Source organism: Leptidea sinapis, chromosome 34, assembly GCF_905404315.1.
Source record: "Leptidea sinapis chromosome 34, ilLepSina1.1, whole genome shotgun sequence".
Taxonomy (NCBI): Eukaryota; Metazoa; Arthropoda; class Insecta; order Lepidoptera; family Pieridae; genus Leptidea; species Leptidea sinapis.
Window position 1 is genome coordinate 6,861,719 of NC_066298.1, and position 19,070 is coordinate 6,880,788.

General features: G+C 37.8%; 1 protein-coding gene across 1 annotated transcript in view; it reads right to left on the reverse strand.

Annotated features, from left to right (window-relative positions):
• Positions 1–19,070, reverse strand: part of LOC126974841 (intermembrane lipid transfer protein VPS13A-like) — a 73,502-nt gene that overhangs the window by 21,371 nt on the left and 33,061 nt on the right. Inside the window, exons 23-37 of the mRNA XM_050822510.1 lie at positions 18,525–18,732; positions 16,144–16,255; positions 14,100–14,318; positions 13,225–13,418; positions 12,066–12,191; positions 10,488–10,850; positions 9,578–9,846; positions 8,650–8,823; positions 6,996–7,291; positions 6,491–6,629; positions 5,813–6,023; positions 4,470–4,574; positions 3,875–3,962; positions 3,384–3,540; positions 2,397–2,531 (exon numbers count right to left, since the gene is read on the reverse strand). Of these exons, the coding sequence (XP_050678467.1) occupies positions 2,397–2,531; positions 3,384–3,540; positions 3,875–3,962; positions 4,470–4,574; positions 5,813–6,023; positions 6,491–6,629; positions 6,996–7,291; positions 8,650–8,823; positions 9,578–9,846; positions 10,488–10,850; positions 12,066–12,191; positions 13,225–13,418; positions 14,100–14,318; positions 16,144–16,255; positions 18,525–18,732 (2,796 nt within the window). The remainder of the gene's footprint in view (positions 1–2,396; positions 2,532–3,383; positions 3,541–3,874; positions 3,963–4,469; positions 4,575–5,812; positions 6,024–6,490; positions 6,630–6,995; positions 7,292–8,649; positions 8,824–9,577; positions 9,847–10,487; positions 10,851–12,065; positions 12,192–13,224; positions 13,419–14,099; positions 14,319–16,143; positions 16,256–18,524; positions 18,733–19,070) is intronic.

Consider the following 19,070-nt stretch of genomic DNA (forward strand, 5'->3'; position numbering starts at 1 on the left):
TCACCTTGGACATTCACAAATCGATCGGGCCCGATGGCATTCCGCCGATAGTGCTGCAGACATGTGCTCCGGAACTGACGCCGGTCCTTACCCGTCTTTTCCGGCTCTCCTACTCATCAGGCGTAGTCCCGAAATTATGGAAGGCGGCTTTAGTGCACCCGATCCCTAAGAAAGGTGTACGCTCAGATCCGTCCAACTACCGCCCTATTGCCATTACCTCCATTTTCTCCAAAGTAATGGAGTCGATCATCAACCGCCAGCTCTTGGGATACCTAGAGGGGCACCAGCTGATCAGTGACTGCCAGTACGGTTTCCGTCAGGGTCGCTCAGCTGGTGATCTTCTTGCATACCTCACCCATAAATGGGCGCAAGCGGTTGAGTCGAAGGGAGAGGCGTTGGCGGTGAGTTTGGACATAGCGAAGGCCTTCGATCGGGTGTGGCATAAAGCGCTTATAGCGAAACTGCCATCCTATGGGCTTCCCGAGAAGTTGTCTAAATGGGTCACTAGCTTTTTGGCTGATCGGAGCATCAAGGTTGTTATCAACGGTGCATGCTCCGACTTAAAACCCATAAACGCTGGTGTCCCGCAAGGCTGCGTCCTATCCCCTACGCTGTTTCTTCTGCATATCAATGATATGCTGCAAATCAGCAATATTCATTGCTATGCAGACGACAGCACAGGGTATGCTTCCTACACCGGCCGTGCCAACATGTCCCGGGATAGCGTCGACGAGAACCGGAACAAACTTGTGTCTGAAATCGAGACTATGCTTTGCAAAGTCTCGGAATGGAGCCGACATAATTTAGTCCAATTCAACCCCAAGAAGACACAAGTTTGTGCGTTCACCACTAAAAAGTCTCCCTTTGTCGTTTCCCCTCGATTCGAGATCACTCCTCTAACTACCACAGCCTGTATTGGCATACTTGGCGTCGATATATCGAGCGACGTTCAGTTCCGTGGTCACTTGGAAGAGAAGGCCAAACTGGCCTCTAAAAAGCTTGGTGTACTCAGTAAGGCGAGACAGTACTTCACTAAAAGCCACCGCCTGCAACTTTATAAGGCGCAAATTCGGCCTCACATGGAGTACTGTTCTCACCTCTGGGCGGGTGCTCCCCAGTACCAGCTTCTTCCATTTGACCGCATACAACGAAGAGCGGCTCGAATCATCGACGATCAAGTCATCTCCGATCGGCTTGATTCTCTAGCATTGCGTAGAGATGTGGGTTCTCTCTGCATCTTCTACCGCATTTATCACGGGGAGTGCTCAGAGGAGCTGTTCGGGTTGATTCCAGCGGCCGAATTCCACCATCGGACATTACGTGCAAAGTACCATCCGCATCACGTAGACGTCTGGCATTCCACAACCGCGCGTTTTCTTCGAAATTTCTTGCCTCGCACAGCCACTTTGTGGAATCAACTACCTGCAGCGGTCTTCCCGAACAGATACGACTTAGGGACCTTCAAGAAAAAAGCATACTCCCACCTTAAAGGCCGGCAACGCATTTCTTGACACACCTGTTATTGCGGATGTCCATGGGCGGTTGCCTCACCTCTCCCCATCCCGTGAGCCTCTTGCCCGTTTGCCCCCTCTCATATAAAAAAAAAAAGCTGTAATCAGAGCTCGAGGAGGCAATACCAGTTATTAAAAATTAAATACCATGTAATACATTTTAGTTGAATTTTTTTACACTAAACTAAAAATGTCTATTTTCATTGTATTATCTTTTTTAAGTTAAAAATGTTACTAACGTATAATTTTAGTTTCTAAGAATTAAAGCCTATAAAATTTGCAACAAAACGTTTTTAATCTTAAATCTCTACCTTCTATAGTTAAGAAAAAAAAATAATTTGAAAAGTGTGATACTTACTTTTGCAGGCCAGTGTAGATAACAACTCCGAAACATTTAGCAAAAATGGATTTTAATAACATCTCTGTGCCGCAGGAGAGGTCTATACAATATACATGCTATTATATAACTGTTAAAAATAGCGTTTTAACTGTTGCCTCTCAGTATATTGTTGACAATGTAATGTAGATACAGAGGCCAAGTAAGTTTTGTAAAACTTGTGACAAACAGCTATAGTTGAGCCAAATAATTTTGAAAATGCGTGGCTGGAAGCGAAACATGCATGGTCTTAGATAATTTATACGTCTAGATAGAGCATCTTGCTGTTAGACAACGCATGAAAACATGCTAGGTTTGTTACGTTATTAACTTTGTTTTAGTGTGTGTGCATTGCTGAAAATAGACGCTAATAGTTAACCGGTATTTTTTTCGAATTGATCACAGCTGTCACAATTTATCTAGACTTATAAATTATTTAATGCGTTGGTGTATCATGCAGGTGTTGTTAATTAAAACACGTAACTGTATCCTGAATACGGTCTACATACCTGCAACGGAGATCTGAGCACAATTTTCTTGCTGTTATACTGTGATGTTCTCTCCACCAGCAAATAGTATCGCGTGTTGTTCTTACTGGGGTGCAACACATGGAGTTTTGCCACCGATCTTTGGGGACATAGAATCTGCAATCAATAAAAATGAAGTATGTTATACTCGTCGAATTGAACAAATGGATTAACGCCATCTCAACGATTTCCACATACACATTATAATTTCCACAGAATAGGTAAAAGAGATGAGAAAGAAAATAGTTCACGCAATAGGGACCAATAAGAGCTCGCTTTACAAACACAAATAAATCACACAAACTTCTACCGCGAGAGAAAGAAGTGTGAGTTTCGCGGAGGAAGCTATTCATTGCGGATAACGATCGCGCATTGCTTTCTTTATCTGCATGCATAGAGAGCAATTTATATTTTTGTAACTAAAGAGATATTCATTATTATTTTTGACTTAAATATGATGAAAGGATATAGCTCCGCGATCGATACTCGTAGTCTGATTTTTGTCTTACACTTACAATAAGTAATAATAGCACAACACGACATTATTACACTATTTATCGTAGCTCCGTTCCCGACGCACTCTAAACATGAACTACAAGCGGTAAACGCATGAAACGTTCTAAGTACGATTGCTTAATCATAGTGACGATGCAGCCAACATTACCCTTCCAGCCTTTTTTACCTATACCATAATAATTTCCCACGTTACAACAATACATAAATCCATACATTCGCTGCCGGACTGATTACTGAAGGCCTGCATTAAAGCTAAAAGTAGTCTTTTAGAGTACAACTCTACTTTAATAACTGGTGACTGCATTTATTAAATACATATTATAAGTTTTTTTTACATACATTAATCTACCAATGACATATTTTTTAAATATTCTGTAATTAAATCTTAGGAAGTTTGTACTAAATGTAGTTTTTAAAAGTAATGAAAGTGTTGAAAGGGAGGAGGTAGCGTACCGTGAGGGGATCGAAGTCTTGCACCGTGATAGCGAGCGACATCTGTGTTAGTTTCTCCTTGAGGGCCCGCGGCGATGGCGGAGCGCCTGGGGAGATGCGACGTGCTTCGCCCGCATCCACATCTCCTGTCTGCGTCGCGGGGAATCCGCCCTCGAAACTAATAACGAAGTTTTAAGCAATCTTCCTTTATTAGCAACATTTAGACCATTTGATTTAATCTCTTCTGTAAATGTTGTTTTTTATATTATAATCATTTATTCAAACAAACCAAATCTTATATATTTACAACATTACATAAAATTAAAAATAACATTACGGGGAAGCGTATTAAGAATACTGGCAGTATTTCCGCGTCGGATAGCTAGACTGATTCGCTGACTGAAATAGCTGCTACTGCTACTATATTTAATTTGTTTAATATCTTGCCAAAATCGACATAGAAAAAAAATCTGAAATATTGATTGTCAGTGAGAACAACAAAATCAACTCACCAGTCCCATTCATCACTTATGTCTGTCATCTCACGCTTGGATTCCTTCTCGTCTTCATCCAACAAATCTGCACTGGATGTGTCGCAGCCTACAGAAGAATACATTACTAGCTGTCTAAAGCATTTCACTAAACTAAAGATTTGCAACAGATATAATACATCTACAGGGTTATTGATAATTCTACGTATTCCCGCTAGGAGGTTCCTAGGACTAGGAGGTCCGGATAGGCAGATACGACTGGACCTTCAAGAAAATAGCATACCCACCTTAGGCCGGCAACGCTTTTCTTGATACCTGTTGTTGCGGTTGTCGATTAGCGGTTGCCTCACCTCTCCCCATACCGTGAGCCTCTTGCCCGTTTGCCCCGCCTTATATAAAAAGGAAAGGTGACCTTTGCGATAATTTTAACCCATTATGCAAGAGTTTTCATGTTTTTTAGATTTATTCGAAATTAATTCAAAAACGCAACATAAAAAATTTACTTAAAAAAAAATTTAATTCTCATTTTTACTTCTGATTTATAAAAACGATTAAACTCAATGGGGTCATGACGTGGTCTGTAATCTTTGGCGATTTAAAAGATGTAAATCTTAACCTGGTGTACTGGGTCGGCTAGAGTCCACATCATAGTCCGCTACAGCAAGAACCTTGTCAGAACCAGAAGCTCCTCTGCAGCGGAGCTGTACTGATGCGCCGGGTCCTTATAAAACAAATACGATGGGTAATCACAAGTGGAGATGATTTCGATGCTTTGGGTTGAAATACTGAAGAGTTTTGTATATGGAACAAATAATTTACGTGGGTGTTCCTATATCCCACGGGAACTCTGTTAACTTCAATAGTATTCAAAAGTTATTATTTGAGAGGTACCTACAAACTAATGTTTATTCTATATTATATTATTTAATTATATAATATGTATAAATGACGCATAAATAGAAAAATTCCAATATTGACAATCAAATATATGTATGCCGACATATTGGCGAATTGTGCTGTGCATTTACCAATTGTTAAGAACTGTGTTACCACAATTCATACAAATTAATTAATTTCATTTCATTTCAAACGTAGGTGATCCTCTCGTGTTGCAAAGAGGCGTGGTTGGCGGTGATATTAAAACAGAATGGTTCGCATTAAAAAAATGAAGCAGATAGTTTAAATCGTTGTTATTATGAAACTATTGAATTTGGATAAGCACCAATGGGATTGTATGTAATTTGTAGATACGACTGTCCTTCTTCTGTCCTGTTCTTCTTCACATATCAGTAATTTGGCAAATAGATTCAGTTTTTTAAAATAATCAGACAGTTGACAGTTGTGAATACAGCTCGTTTGGTTTATTTTGCGTACTTCCATAGCATTATACGTGTCTTATTTCTGTTGTACAAAAAGAGAGCTGATGGAGCAATTTATAATAAATAATAATTCATGTTGATAAACATCCTAATTTTTCCCTCACAATACATTTCATATGAAAATAATGTATGTTAGAAAAATATTACAGAATTAAGAATAATTGTGATAAGATTTAATTCGATTATAGAAGAAAGAATGAACTGTACGTGCAGTGTAATAGGTTAGCAATTTAACAAAAGAACACCAGACAAATGTAACGGTACATGAAAGGTAGTGTGTCATTTTGATTTAAGGAATTCTATTGCCAAACATAAATAGAAACTGCTTTTTTTATGAAAAAGAACAAGGAAAAAATTGTGCCGAAGGTCAGCGACACTCACGCTTTATCGCAACACCAGAGTAACACGTGAGTGTTGGAGGCTTTTGATTATCATATTTGGAAACACTTGTGGTAGAGAACACATATTTCTGGGATCTTAGGGCAGGAGATATGGTGATACAAGTGAGATTTAAGAAAATTCTACAATATTATAAACAAAATCTTAAAAAATAATTATAATATTGAAACTTTTTTGTTACCTATGTCATTGACGAGTTGCAGGCCGTCGTCAGCGGCGACTATGGCAGTGACAGCCGCAGTTCTGTCGCTGATGGCTTCAGAAAGTGCCCAGAGTGCGCGCGCTGCGGCCGGCGTGATGGTGATAGACAATGGCGAGCGAGCCTCCAGCGAAACGTACGTACATAAGGTCTCGTCGATCGATGATTCCACGCTGTCTTCGTGTTCAGGCTCCTAGGACATTACATAAGATACTGTGACTAGCCCAGACCAAATGCTTTGTAGAATATCTTACAATTCTATAAAACTTGTCTGACATTGTAGGCTAGGTTCAAAACAAAATCAATGAATACAAGTTTCATGAAGATGAAAAAAAATCATCATTGTGTGAAATGATACGTTTTTGTACACAGCATTCCTTTTTACGTTACATTTTAAAGCAGGCATTCCATTATGATTTATCAGACAGGCGGCCTGATTGCTCACAGCTCAAGTGTTCTGGATATAAACACAAATGACTGTACTAGAATAAGGGGAAGTAAATATGACGTTTTAATTTGATTTTTGTAAATAGGTACCATTGAATTTTGTAATATAATAATTATAATTTCGTATTACGTGCGCCGCTTTTGAAATTCATTCATTGATTCATGAGTTCATTGTTAGGATGCGTCAGATGATTTCCAAGATGTTAATTATACCTGTAATGTAACAGCTTTCTCATCTCTCTTTTCATCAGCATCAATATAAGTTTCTGGCATTTCCTCGTCTTCTTTGTCACTTTGTTCTGGAGCTGATGAGTCGGCATCATTGCTGACGTCTTCAGCACTTGATTCACTCCTGTGAATGTTATTTTTTGTAATACTAACTTAAAATAAATAAACAGTTCATCATCAATCATGCCACAAAGTTTATAGAAAATTGTTTATACTAGGTGATGCCCGCGAGTTCGTCCTCGTAGTCGTAGTAGGATTTTTAAAAATAATAAGCCAGTTTGGAATGGAAAATTATCTCATGTTCTATTCCAGTTCCGGTTCCTCATCGATGTGAATTTCAGTTTTCACAAATCCCGAGGGAACCATGGATTTAACCAGGATAAAATGTAAACCTTTCCCAAGCTGTACTATCGCTGTACCAACTTTCATGAAAATCGTAACGTAACAAACAACTTACATTCACATTTATAATATTAGTAGGGATACATACTCAACAAACAAATGTCCCATAGCATATGACATCTTGTCTCTCCCCTCATTTTCAGAATCAGATTCATCACCATCCAGAGCTTTCAAGAATGAGCTACCAGTGTCTAGATCCACATGGTAGCCCTTCTCCTTGCCGCTGGGGTTGCGGATGAACGTCATCTCGTTGTCAGTATCAGCCTCATCTGCTGAAGTTTCCGAACCGAAGTCCCGTTTCTTCCGTTTAGTATCTTCTACGTGGTCCACTTCTGTTTGTTCTGAATCATTCGAAGGTCGCGCCGACATTGGGTATGATTTACCCTGAATTAAAAAAGTCAGTTTTGTGATAATTAATAATAATCATAATTTATTCATTTAGGTCATGATGGAGAGGTCATAAAAAAGCAAAGCATAGGTCATTGCGATCCAAAATATCTTTCTAAGACGCTGACACAATCATAATTTAAAGTGGTTATTATTATAATGAAATATCCATTCGTTATAGCCACCTATTTATATCCTATAACAAGTAGGTTTTACTATGTCATAGTCTTCCAACGCATACATTAAGTACTTACTATCTGCAACTAATGTAGGTTTGACAACGAAAGAATATTGATTTAAAATTACGATTACATACCTATTTATATAATAGAAAAAAACTGAGCTATTTTTATAAGCTGACCTTAAACTAGGTAGGTACAGTTTAAGGTAAAGAAGACAACCCTAATGTCGTCAGAAGAGGTAAGAGTCACGCGATAGAAAAAGAGGCAGCTTCTAGGTAAATAAGAAAGATAAGGTTATTACCGCTGTGCGATCTGAATTACACCTTATTGTATGACCGCAAGAGTCGCTATTTCTCTAATTGACTTTGCGTAGACTTCCGTACTTGTACTATTATATATTCTTTGCTTACGCACAATTATTTCGTTTAACTTCTGTACTTGTACATATTCTTTTCCAGTAGTGCTGTATTTTTTTTCACGCTAAGGCACACAAAACTAAAACAGACAATCACCCTCAAATACAAGCAAAAGCCCTAATGAATAAAAGAACGAATTTATCAAGAAGACTGAAATGTAAAATACCTCAAGATCTCCTAACTATCCAACCAGATGCCTAATTGTGGAAATTTGGTTTGGCATAGGCCATTCTTCAAGCAAGCCAACATATATACTAGTGGACCCAACAGACGTTGTCCTGTACACATGTTTTAAATTTGAAAAATCGGTCCAGCCGTTAGGAGCAGTTCACTAACATACACATGAGCAGGAGAATTATATTATATGGGCGGAATTGAGAATCTAAACCAATCTCAAATTCATTGGAACACACAAAAATATCATCAAAATCGGTCCAGCCGTTTAGGAGGTAGTTCAATTGTGAATCTAAACCATTCTCGAATCCACCTGAATACACACAGAAAGTTTCATTAGAATCGGTCCAGCCGTCTAGGAGGAGTTCAGTGACATGCACACGCACACAAGAATTATATATATAAAGATTGGCTTATACCAGTACATACCAGGACACACATATTGTTGAATGTTCCAGCGAAGGAGACAGATCATAATAAAATGAAAATAAAAAAAAATCACATATCCGTTCACGAGAATAACGCATTGGCCAGTTATAAAGAATATAATATATTGTATAACTGTAATTAGTAGAGTACAGACCTGAAACACCTGGGCAGTGAGTAGCCAGGGCGTCTGTCTGTTGTCTTGAATGGCAGGCTCCAATAGCGGCTCCCAGACGTCCAGTCGCTCGTTGTACACACTGGCCTGGACTCGCAAAGCACCGCTCCCACGTACCTCGCCAGACCAATCCATCAGAGTTATATCCGATGACATCTGTAAGGTGAAACGTTTGTGTAGTCACTGTGCTCCTGAAAGCTAACTTCAAGGCTGACGGTGATCAGCACAATAGCAGCACTATTAATGAAATGGGTTTCAAGAATACTGATCGAACACGCATTGTAATGGCGAGGGATCATTTACTGTTAGGTGAACGTCTTGCAATTCACGTCACTTCTAATCGTAAAAAAAGAACAAACACAAGTGCTAATTTCGGCTCTATCCAAGTAACAACGCCATTCTTGTGCCTAAAATAACTGGTGCTGGTATGAGGTTCTTCAAGCATGTCCATTGCATTAAAGAGCCGTTGGTACGATCGAAAGATACTGGTAAAAGGTCCAGCATAAAGCGGCCAAACAGGTATAAGTGTGATATGTCTTCTTAAGAACTTTGCAAGTTGTAAGGAATACCTGGACCTCTGACAATTGTGGTGGTGCAAGCAATAAAATACGTTTCTGGCTTTTTCTATTTTTAGCAAACATTTCACTCAAAGAGATCAACAATACGAGTATTAGAGCATGTGTGTATAAGGTTTGATGTAAGTGGAAGAAGCTAGGCAAGTATGTCCTGATATACATGCCTAGCTTCTTCAGGACCGTGGTAAGCGGAAGTCGGTAAATTCTGCTTCCCCCTGTGGAAGACAGGCGTGATGATATGTGCGTATGTAATTTGAGCGCTCAATCTACTTTCATCCGTCCTCTCTTGGCTATGTAACAAACAGCAAACCACCTCCACATTATAATCTCAATACCTTAATCAACAATATTGGTATCCTAGTAACTTGCTCCAGTTCGAACACGATCCTGACGAGTGGTACACTCGCGATCAGTGTCTCCATCGGCCTACCGCTGGGGTACTTTGGTGTTGAATATAAATCGTCATGATTGTACACGCACGGGGCAATTTTTCGCGGCGACCAGAGATCCTCGTCCTGTCTCTCCGACTGAGGGTTGAATGAAGAGAAAGTAAATTCTTTCTCGTCTGGTATGGCGAGTTCTGATGTCACTTCATCTATTATATCTGTAAATGATTATAATTTAAGTCTCTCGACTGCACTAATAAGGCGAACCAAATACGGCGTAGCGATTGAGATGAGTGTTAAGAAGATATCAGTTTTGGGACAGCATAAATAAATTAATGTCTTTTTTTATAGAATCACAAGGAATAAACGTTGAACTTCCGTTGAATTTATTACCTGTTACCGTGGATCAGTAATTGTTTATATTATGTTAATAGAAATTCTTATCTTTATCTTTCTTACTGTTATCTTCAACTTACGAAGAACCTCTACAATTAGATTTTCTGCAAAACAGTGAATTCAATTTATCAAGGATCATGCTATTTTATGTTAAAAAAAATGTCATGAAATTTTGAATGTGAAAAAATCGACATAAAATTAACTTAATAAAATTAAAATGTTTATTGCAGTAACTGAAATGCTACAAACATAGTTAAGTGATCCTGCTATTAAGTGAGGAACTGTGCCAGAAGGACACTCTCATCCATACTATATTTTTTTTAATATTTGATTAGATTTATTTGTAATCATAAAAACTCGAATACTTTCAATTTGCCCTTGCTTTTAGAGCAGCCTACAAAATGCTACAATGTGTCAATCCCAGCGAAAAAGGCAAAGTAATGGATACGTTTTGTTATCTCACCCATAATAGTGTGTACTGTGGTCGCAGCAACGTGAACATTGATCTCCGAAACGGAAAACTGGACTTTAACTCCCTCCTCCAAACTTTTGAAGCTCTTCGATATCTCAACATCACACGGTTTCAGCACCAATTGGGGCGGCAGATTCTTCAATTTCGACTGCAATTTGGACATCACTTGGAGCCCGGCTAGAGATATCACAAGATTCTCAGTGTTCGAGTGAAAAGAATAGTCCAGGAGAAACTCCGTTCTCAGCAGTAATGCGTGCCCTTCTGACTTGTTGAGGTCAGTGAAGAACATTATCTCAGGTTGGCGGCATTGTATCGATATGGAGAGACTTGGCATTTCTTCTGATATTGGTGTAGCTGAAAGAATTAATAAACAAGTTCCGTGTGAATTTCTTATTAACGTTCGCTACAACGCTACTGTTTGTGCTGATGAAGGTGCACCTTAGAATATTGGCATATAACAATGTTTTTATGAAATTACTAAGCTGACCCAGCAAACGTTGTATTGCCGATATTAAAATCGCGATACAAAAGTAACTGTTGATCGTAGATGGGTGAAAATTTGAAGTTGTATGTATTTATTAATGCTGACTCATAATCAAACAAATTTAAAAAAAAAAAAAAACAAAAAAATTAAAAAAAAATTGGCGTGGACCACTCTTAACATTTAGGGGGATGAAAAATAGATGTTGTCCGATTCTCAGACCTACCCAATATGCATTTAAAATTTCATGAGATTCAAATGAGGTCAAGCCGTTTCGAAGGAATTTAACTACAAACACCGCGACATGAGAATTTTATATATTAGATGAAAGAATAAAAAATTTGAAATTATAATTTCGCATTTCTCTTATAAAAAGACTGTTTATAAACAGTGACGTCTTTTTATAAGAGAAATGCGAAAGAAGAAGAGAAAATAGAAATGCGGTCTCGCTCAAGATTCCTGATTGGACCCAAAATTCTCACTAGCATAGAATTCTCACTAGTATCATTATATCACTCAATCAGAAACACAATACATTCTGTTCCACGGTATTAAGAAACCTCCCACTAATAAATAACAATTGAATGCTACCTTCACATTTGCAGTTTTTGTCATTTACAATTCATTTAAAATCATCACCCTCAAAAGCTTCCGATTAGTAAATTTATATAATTATTAATTTCTTGCTAAAAAGAATCGAGGTAAACAAGACAACAGCAAAAATAAAAATTATTAGTGCAAGCAACGACTGCAAAAAATTTATACAACTATTAGAACAGCTTTAATAGAGTTTTAAAACGAATCTTTTGTTTAAATCAACATAAACTTAAAGAGGAAACTAAATAGATAATAATTGGCTTTCCTAACCTCAAAGTTTTTTAGACTAACCCCCATCTGATTGTACTTCATAATCTGATGCAATAACTTAAAAAAAGTAAATTTAATCCTCTTGCCTTTTTACAGTGATTGATTTGTCACTGTGTGTATATATATATTAATAGTAGGATTATAGTTACTGTTAAGTCTAAGATTTTTACTATTGTGTGAGAAGACATTTTTTTTCTAGGAGACTTATACTATTCAATCACCTGTGGAGTAGTATCCGCTGGTAGAGTCACTGGTGCTGGGGTCCCGGCGTGTTCTGTTGTTGTTCCGCTGCGGGGGATCACCTACGTATCCGTGGTTTATCACGCCACCTTCCATACGCTTGTCACCTACAATTACAAGACTCATTTCATCTGCTACTCTAAGGCGAAAGGTAGACAGAAAACACGCAATCAAGGTGTTTTTAGACAAGTTCTGTGGTGAAAATATAGCATTTGGAGCTATGCACACTACTTTATCCTGTTACACATACCCTTAAGTCTTACTTGTAGGTTGCCATTGTGTGGTTGCTTGCTGTTGGTTAAATTTCTCCAGAACTATTATGAACTACCCAGCTTTCTTTGTAGTTAAACAAGTTTTTTCTCGGCATGATGCATATTTTGTTTAGTATACTACTCTCATAAAAGTTGTTTTTATAGCTTTTACTTTTTCGTGTAGGTACATTTATTCAGATTAGTAATCAATAATGAGGATTGTAAGCAAATAAACAGTTTGCGCCTGTTAAAATGTTACATTTTCGACGCAAGAATTTTTAAAATATTGGCTTTGTTACATAGGAGCCGTGAACTCATATCGCTCAAGTTCGCCGGCATTTAGTGTCGCCTTAAACAATAGAAATAACATCTAATATTCTACAAAGTATGAAAGAAGAAAGCTTATTACACTTGGTTTCCTTAAATGTTGTACAATGACATGTACGACATTGTTATCCTGCGTTTATGAAAAAATGCTTAGACAGAATTTTGTTTTATGAGCGCGCATACTGTTGAATTAGTAGACATATCTCTCTCTTTAAAACTGTCGAGAAATATCAACTTTGGTAGTCAAAGTACAGAGGTTTGTACAAAGGATAGTTTTAACTTCTCACGCTGTGGCCATATTGTCGCGATACGTCTGGACAAGGAATTCTTAACAGTATCATTTATGTATAAATATTTTGTGACTAGTTATCTTTTGTTTTGTTATGCCAAAGATGTAAAGCTTGTTGAAGATACGATAGACCTAAAGCACTTTTTACTAATGCAGCTTTAAGCCGTCGATTTCTCACTCTATGACTGATTTACCTATCTATGTATATTGTTATATATAACATACCCCGCAGCTTTAAAAAAAATAGTAATCCTTAACTAGTTATAAACTTACCAGGCATAGCGCTTAAGAGGGTTCTAGCGAGAGAGATCAAGAAAGCTGGTGCCAAATTAAGCCTGGTCCTGTCCACTCTTACATCCACACTCGCTCCCTTACTGGAGCGCCGCAGCGAGAGCTCAAGTAGCGCTGGTCGGACCACGGCTATACCACAAGACGACCGACTACCGCCGCTTTGGGATTGGAATATTCTAGATGAAATAAAAATTACGCCAGGGTTACAAATTTGAAATAATTTTATTGTTTTGTGTAAACTTACCAGTGGAGGCTCTTTTGCACAGGAAGCCGGCTAGATTATGGGTACCACAACGGCGCCTATTTCTGCCATGAAGCAGTAATGAGTAAACTTTACTGTGTTTCGGTCTGAAGGGCGTCGTAGCTACTGAAATTACTGGGCAAATGAGATTTAACATCTGATGTCTCAAGCTGACGAGCGCAATTGTGGTGCCGCTCAGAATTTTTGGGTTTTTCAAGAATCCTGAACGGCACTGCATTGTAATGGGCAGGCCGTATCAATTACCATCAGCTGAACGTCCTGCCCGTCTCGTCCCTTAATTTCATAACAAAAAACTACATTGGGCATTTTCAGTGGTGTTTCCGGAGCACTGTTTTCTGGGAACTGGGGTTGTCAGGAGTCGAGGAAATAATAGTTGTAGTTGTTTTGTTACCACATTTCTTTTTATTTGCCTTAAATCAAAACTGTCAAAAGTTTCAAATAAAATTATGAAGAATGTCTGAAGTAAAACATTTGTTTTAATCTTTTCCTGCCGTCCAGTTCTAGTACTTGCGAAATATTATTAAACCAGTATTGGAAATTGATAAACTTAAAATTGTATATAATATTTTAGATGACTTAAAATACATAGACCAACCTCCTGATCACGACGGTCGAATCAGGTCGGACATCCTCCACCAAAAGGCTGTGCAAACTCGCTTTCATCTCCACACTATCATCAGAGAAGTAATAGATCACCAGCGATGCTTCACCGCTCGTCAGCTTGGCCAGACCGTGGCTCAAGTCCCTCACGGGTGAGCTCAACACTTCATCGATGTCGGAGAATAAGTTTACCTCGATACCTTCTAAGGTGAACCTGGAAGTTTAACCCATTACAATTAATTTATTTATTTAAGTCATATAGGAAGACCAACAGCTGTGTTTCAGTCTGAAGAGCGCCGTAACTAGTGAAATTACTGGGCAAATGAGACTTAACATCTTATGTCTCAATGTGACGAGCGCAGTTGTAGTGCCGCTCAGAATTTTTCGGGTTTTTCAAGAATCCTGAGCAGTACTGCATTGTAATGGGCAGGGCGTGTCAATTACCATCAGCTGAACGTCCTGCTGCTCTCGTCCCTAATTCTCATAAAAAATATGGCAATAATAGTTTTTATCATCATTTCAATCTTATCAATTACAAATTATATAATACCTGACCCGAAGGGCTTTGTAGTATTCATAATCTAAACCAATGAAAGAAATTAAAAAATAAAACAATAATGTATTTCTGAAATAAACTTTATTCAATTAGGCTTAAATTAAGCGCTTTTGAAGTCACTATAAATATTATTACTTTTAAATTAATGGATTTTCCCATATAATTTTCGGAAACAGTTGAGCTCGCGAGAAGAACATACAAGAAACTCAATTCTCAAACAAACTTTTCGAACAAATAGAGTAATTTACAATGGCTGTAATATACAAAACAAATTAGTTTGTAAGGTGCTGCATCCAGTATACGGGGTGTCCCAGAAGGTTAAATAAAAGTTTGACAGTTTTTGAGTTATTGAGTTTTTATGAAATACAGGAACAGTAATACCGCGCGTTCGTTATATGGTCGGTATCACCCTAAAATCATTCAAATTTTTTTTTCTATGGATTTGTGTGAGAGGCTCACAGACACTTGATGTCTGATACCTTATTCTTTTGTAAAAATCATGTTATACCAAATTTACAGTACTTTATATTTTCTTAATTTTCGTCGATTGAAGAAACTCTTTTTATTAATGATCAAATCCTGGATAAGTAACGACATTAAGGGTTTGTATAAGAAAACCTGATAACTTCTTTAGGCGTGCTGTCCACTTCATTTTGTGGATATTGAATGAGACTAAGCTATCACGCTCGGATATGGAACGAACTTCTACTAATTTATTCTCAAACTAGCTGACCCGGCAAACGTTGTTTTGCCATATAAAGTATAATTCACGCGATAGTTTTATTAGTAATAAAATATTGCCTATATTATGTACATCATTTTGTTCTATTGTCAATAGTTTTTGCAGCGCACGCAAAAATAGGTTTTCGATTTTACACCTTGTGTTACAAAATAGCAATTTTATTACGGATCCCTAACTTTGAAAAAAAAACATAGCCTATAGCCTTCCTCGATAAATGGACTACCCAACACTGAAAGAATCATTCAAATCGGACCAGTAGTACTAGAGATTAGCGCGTTCAAACAAACAAACAAACACTGCAGCTTTATAATATTATATTATAGTATAATAGTATAGATATTATAATGGACGATTGCGAAACTTAAGTGGCAGTGGGCGGGGCTTACAGGACACGTAGCCATTCGGGCAGTAAAGTACTCGTACACGTACCGAGAGACATGATCTGGCTTTGGATGAGGGCAGCGCAGGTCCGATCGTGGTGGAGATCTTTGTGGGACTACTTTATCCAGCAGTGGACATGTTTCAGCTGTTAAGTGAGGTGCAGTATTTGAACCTTGTTTAAGTTTTAATGTGGTTTGATAGACATGTTTTCATTAATCCAGAAGTTTATAAAATCTTACCATTACCATGCTAATTTTGGAAAATTAGAGAAACTTTTTACCACATTTTCTCTCGGAAAAGTTCCCACAATAAATGCAGTAGAACCTGTAGAAGACACACAGTGATAAAAATATATGTTACCTTAACAATGATTCCTTACGCACAGGCTCTCCCTGGGCAAAGAAAGCCTGTAGTTTCCTAACTTGCAATTCAGAGGGCGCTAGCTCTACCGGTGAACTAGGTACAAATATACCTGAAAAGTATTACCAGTTTTAATTGAACTTGAATCTTATGAAACTATTGCTATATTATATTACACTAATTATAAAGTAGAGTTAAACGCGCTGTCGCTCAAGGCGCCATTTAGTAAAGGGCGCCCAAATTCCAAATGAAAAGGGGGGGCTGCCCCCAATAGCTGTTGAAAATTATTTGTAAAATATTTATTCATGAACTTATTAACATGAAATTCTTATAAAGTTGATAAGCTTATATGAATCTTAACCCTTTACCAACCCTATTAACTTATTTATAATAAACACACATCAAAAAAGTCTAAGCAACATGCATGACATTACAAATTTATATTTATTAATTTCTGAGTCTTTATTCACTTAAAGTGCATAGGTATGTAAACTTTTATGTTATTAATGACATACTGGCTTGTTGTAAAAAAAAATTCGATTCTGTTTTGTTTTTTTCATAAAATTAAATGAAAGGGAATTTGTTTGAATTTAGGTGCGTTTTTATTGCTACGTTTAGTCTTGATTTTATAATTTTACTAACCATTTAAATAAAGTTAGCGACAAAATTTAATTGTTAGATATTCTTTACGTCATGGAGCGACGGCAAATGAAATGCAAAGAGCTGTAGAGATGTTGCAAGCGGAAAGTAATCAATCTCATATATCTCGGCATTTTGGCATTCATAGAAGTGTTATTTGTCGTCTTTGGCAGCGCTACAATATTAGCAAGGGAACCCGCTGAACAGCATTCAGGCCGTAAAAGGAGTACAACCACTCGGCAAGACCGGTACATACAACTGACTGCAAGACGCCAGCCGATGTTAACCGCTCGAGAGATAAGTTTGAGGCTACAAAATTCAAGTGGTGATGATGTCAGTCCCCAAACTGTGCGAAATCGACTGCATGAGTACGGCCTACGAGCTCGACGCCCAATTAGGTGCCCACCGATACGTCACGGGAATCGCGCTCGTCGAAATGAATGGTGTAGGAACAATGGGATAAAATTATGTTTTCCGATGAGTTGCGATTCGGGTTTAGGCCTGATACAAGAAGGGTGCGAGTGAACCGTCAGCCCGGAATTACTGAAAGGCTCAGGTGCATTCAGGAAGTTCATCCATACAACGGCTCAATAGTTATGGTATGGGCGGATATTATGAAGAACAGGCGAACTGAGCTCGTTTTTGTAAATGGAAACATGAACGCTGAAAATTACGTTGAGGATATTCTCAGACCTTATGTCCATCCATTTGCACAAACCTCTGGCTCCGATTTTACGTTAATGCATGACAATGCGCGTTCACATACAGCTCGGCGAACCAGTCAATACTTGGCAACGGAGAACGTTCGGGTATTGTCCTGGCCTGCATAATCGCCAGACCTCAACCCATCGAGCACGCATGGGACATGCTCCAGAGACGTGTTTTGAAGGACTTGGATGGAGTGACAACAACCCAACTGAAGGATTTGCTACAATTTCATTGCGAGCGAATACCGCAAGATGACATAAACAGTCTCATTAATTCAATGAATAATCGTTGCCGACAGGTTCTGAATAGCAGAGGAGGCCATACTTTGTATTAAATTATCCTATTCTTTCACAATAAATGCATTTTATTTAGAAATTTCCTTTTGTTAAAAAAATGTTAAGTTGCTTATGCACCTTAGTTTCTGCAGTATATTCTAATATTGTTAATTTCTGTTATTAAAAGAACTAATAAAGACAACAGCTGTTATTTTTACATCATAGGACCCCAATAATATTTTTTAAAAATAAAATAAAATAAAATAAAATACAACGTTATAATGTGAAAAACCATCATAAGATTTAAATTAATACATGTTGCTTAGACTTTTTGATGTGTGTATATTCAATTTGCGTATTAATTTTAGAGATAAAAGTTGATATAGCCATTATTGATAGGCCAGCCTTTTGTGAAGTTACTGCTACAACAGTAATTGAGGTATTGGTGATGCCGAGAGGACTTATGAAGGTAGATTGACTGCATAATTTCATAGAATCTGGAAGGTCTACCTAGGGGAACAGTTTCCCATAAGATTGGGTATATATTTACATGAAGCCAGTTCTAGAATACCAATAAGAGAGCATGTATGAAAAGGTGAATGAGAGTGAAAAAAATTTCAGAAGTGTGTCATGTCTCCAACTCTCTGACGCAGTCAGCTGTAGTGACAGACACCATAACGTGTAGTGGAAAACGAGTGGAACTATACAAAACAGTACAAATAATAAACAATGATTTTGAAAGGTTTTTCTGTAATTTACCTATATAATTCCCCTCGCTCAGATTGTCAGTCCACACCGCGAATAAAGTCGCCAGATCCTTCTGTCCCAAGTGGACTTTGACCGTGTCCATCACGATGTCAGCCTCGCACAGCAACAAGTCTCGGCAGGCGGCCAGGGTCGCCACCTGCGCGTAGCCAACTGTCCGCTTCAGATCGCACCGGACTGATACCGGCTCTAGTATCGGCTCCTGAAATAATCGACTAACTGTATCTATAGTGTTCATTACCTATTATCGTATCGCAGTTTGCTAGGCCTAGTTTTATAGCTTTATTTGCAGTATGAACAAGCTTTGAATCCAATACAATGGATTCTGTATAATTATAATCTCTCAAGAGCACCAATTTCTTTACGACTATGTCTTTCTAAAACGTTAATAATTAAAACAAAATTAACTTCATTAACAAAATTAAAGGTAAGTCTTAATATATAATATTATAATAATATAAAATAAATAAAATAAAAGGCTGAATTATTTTAAATTATATCGCTGACGTTGCATTTGTGGTAATTTATAGAGTATGTAAT